Source organism: Onychostoma macrolepis, chromosome 09 (genome assembly GCF_012432095.1).
Source record: "Onychostoma macrolepis isolate SWU-2019 chromosome 09, ASM1243209v1, whole genome shotgun sequence".
Lineage (NCBI taxonomy): Eukaryota > Metazoa > Chordata > Actinopteri > Cypriniformes > Cyprinidae > Onychostoma > Onychostoma macrolepis.
Window position 1 is genome coordinate 6,114,514 of NC_081163.1, and position 3,304 is coordinate 6,117,817.

Consider the following 3,304-nt stretch of genomic DNA (forward strand, 5'->3'; position numbering starts at 1 on the left):
ATTTCGCTCTATACTGTCTGCAACATCTCCCGCAAAATTTTACGAGATCGCAGCGCGACCTCACCCCTTCACTTTGCGCTGTTTATGCATTTCATAACAGAAGTCAGATCTGCAATATCTAGCGCAGTCCTCACATTGCATCCATTTCTTAGGATGTGTGGTGCACTGAGGTGTATTACACACGTTGCATGTAAATTTGCAATAATGTAAACTACGATCGTTAAAGCCTTGATAGCAGTACTCGCAAACGTAGCTGTACCCTAAGAAACCCTTCAGATTTTTTATCACATAGTAATAAAATGCGGTTAGAACCGCGTTAATGTCTGTTGGGAGACTCTCGCCTTGCAGCGACACATTCATAAAACCGGATTCGCCTGCCAACAAACGTAAAAAATCTACGATCTCATTCAAAATATCTTGCAAAAAGATATTATACGCTGCATAATCGTCTGCGACAATTTCGCGGAAATTTAAAGTTCTGCAAATTTCTAAACCGTTAAATCTCGATCTTGGGGTAATTGTAAAATCGCTCACAGGACCACCTTCATTTATTAGTCTATCTATAAAATTTTGGCTGAGACCCATGTTTGGTGCTGAAGGTTCGTAGCGATCGTTAGACGATCCCATACCAATCTGATCATCATTTATAGTTACATCCAGCCATTCATACTGTTCATCTACCAGTTCGTGCAATCTTTCGGTCATGTTAAGCGAATCTGGTTGTAACATCTGTAATTGATTATTAATAAGATCGTGTAACAGATCAGCGTTATTTTGAGAATCGTGTCTAGGTCTTAATGATCTCTGAACATCTTCTGGTACACGGTCATGCAAATCGTCGTGACATCTTTTACCACTCATTTTGAAAATTTATTTTGAAAATCAGAAATACAAAATAGTTCAACCTTAAAGACAAACGGATGTAGCGCCTTGAAAACACCACAACGGTTCACAACGTAACGTGTCCAGATATAACAAAAACAAACACTTACGGTATAAATTGAACCAGAAACTAATAGGAGATACAATCGACGATGAGAAGTTACATATCAACACGTATATGATTTACTAATAACATGAATAATCAATAATACACGGTTGTCAATGATAAACATTAATAACAGTATGAAAAAAATTCAATATAGGTAACATACAAAATAATGTAAGGAAAAATAATGTAAGGAAAATAATGAAAGGAAAAATAAGGAAAATAATGTAAGGAAAAAAAAAAGCTATTCAATTCATTGTACATTATCTCCTGGATATCATACGTTCATGCAAATCTACCAACATTCTCTGTAGCAGATTCAAATGCTCGGACATCAAAGATAATGCATTTACCGCCAATCTCTGCTTGGTCCGGTTTTCCCGGATTTCCTCCGGTACTCCGATCATACTCTGGCGAAATTGCGTGAATTCGTTATATAACTCTTCGTGACAATTTCTCCAAAACTCCGCTGCATGTCGTAAGGCTTCGGTGTGTTGTTGTTGACAGGATATGACATTTCTTAAAATCGAAATAACGTCACCTTGCGCGTTAGCTGCAATTTCTTCAATTTGCCGGTAAGTCAACGGTTGTCCGGCCAGATCAAAAAGTCTTTCAAAGTAACGATTAACACGGTTCAACGCTTCGCGATCAAGCCTTCTATTTAAATCGCGATCGCTAAACAGCTCCCGAGGTATTTCATGTAGTAATTCCGCAACCTCCTCCACCTCCTCCTCTTCTTCTTCCTCACTCTCCGTATCAGTGAAGGATACCTGATCCCATGCGTGGACCAGCGAATCAGACCAAGCTGTTAGCCCTCGTTGGTCATGAGCTTGTTCTGTAAAAAGAATAACAATAACCACTTTATTAATTTTATTAAATAAAAGTCGAACATAAAACATAATAATGCGATTTTCTGTTTTAATACGCACCGTTGTTCTCTGAAGTCCTTAAACGGCTGGCGGACGGCGAGTCGTTCGTTTCCTGTTCGGGCAGCCTCGCGCGTTTTACGGCCTGTCCGCAACCATACATTCGCTGCGTGGGGGGTTCGATTACGTCCGTGCGAGCGTTTGCACGGATGGTAGGCGTGTGAAGTTGTTCATCGGAACACTCCGTGTGGGAGGGGGCGGCCGTTGTGACGTTGGCTGGTTCGTTACGTAACTCGGGTCCCTCCGCAACCCCCCGCTGCACATCCTCTGCAGTTATTATTACAAGATTGTTGTCATCATTATGCCCACCTGTCAAATTTAGTAAATACTGTTTATGAGGGGTCGGTGGTTTTAACACGTTAAGAAAAACAAAACAAAACTAATGTCAACTTACCGTTAAGGCCATTGTCGTCCTCGCAAACAGTTAGTTGGGCTTCATCAACTGAATAAAATGATAACCGTCATTATTATTAATAATAACATTATTAAACCGTACGATAGAAAAAGAGTAAAGACTTACATATCTCTTCAAGGATGTGTTCTAAATCTTCGTCAAACACAAGATTATCGAAAGTAGCTGAAATAATAACATCATGTTAAACAAATATTCACGTTAAAATATTTAAACATCTCCTATGAGCAAAACGTACTCACCATCGTAATTGTCAGCCATCATTCCGACGTTTGTTGAGGTGTAACAACGGCGTGTGAGAAGTTAGAGTTTTACAGTTAATGAGGATGTTATAACTTGTGCTTTTTAACGCATCACTTTGAGGGGGGCGTCTCTTGAAAATGCGTCGTAAATCCGATAACAACCGGCAGGGGGTGACCTAATACCACAAATCTTTAGTAAGGTACATGACGCAACGTTAATTTGTGAAATAGTATGGTCAAATATTACGAAATTCGTGTTTAAACATAATGACTAGTACTCTATAAATATTGCGCTTATTCGTACATGCATGCATAAAGGAGCGGTTTTATTATTTACATTTAAACGCAGGTTTCGCATCTGTTTACATAATTTACCTGACGGTATGATATAGATTTACGCCACATTATTTAAAACAGAAACTCTGGATACATTTTATATTTAGACTCTTACTTATCGCTCCGGCCACCATATATTTATTCGATTCTGGCTTTCCTTATTATCATCAAATCCACCCCAGCGCAAATCATCAGACGCATGTTAGTTAGTCGGCTGCATCTTCATCACATTACTTAACACAGTTGGAGATGTTTCACCAACGGGATGAAACATCTTTTAGATTTTCTTTTTTTTCTTTTACAACTTAATTGCTACGATGTTAGCATATCCCTAACATGTAGACGCATATTGACCCTTATCTATACGCGTTTGAACGTCGCGGGTGATTTTAACAGTCGA

General features: G+C 39.0%; 1 protein-coding gene across 1 annotated transcript; it reads right to left on the reverse strand.

Moving 5' to 3' along the window:
- Window positions 1–1,251: 1,251 nt before the first annotated feature.
- LOC131547582 (uncharacterized) lies at window positions 1,252–2,587 on the reverse strand. The gene is made up of 5 exons (XM_058788255.1): window positions 2,569–2,587; window positions 2,435–2,491; window positions 2,309–2,356; window positions 1,918–2,223; window positions 1,252–1,823 (listed from the first exon to the last, which is right to left on the reverse strand). The coding sequence occupies exons 1-5, from the start codon at window positions 2,585–2,587 to the stop codon at window positions 1,252–1,254; spliced, it is 1,002 nt and encodes a 333-aa protein (XP_058644238.1).
- Between the last annotated feature and the right edge of the window lie 717 nt (window positions 2,588–3,304).

Coding starts and splice junctions, on each gene's coding strand:
- LOC131547582 (XM_058788255.1), bottom strand. Junction 2,224..2,308: donor GGACGACAATGGCCTTAACG/GTAAGTTGACAT, acceptor TAAATTTGACAG/GTGGGCATAATGATGACAAC. Junction 1,824..1,917: donor AAGGACTTCAGAGAACAACG/GTGCGTATTAAA, acceptor TTCTTTTTACAG/AACAAGCTCATGACCAACGA.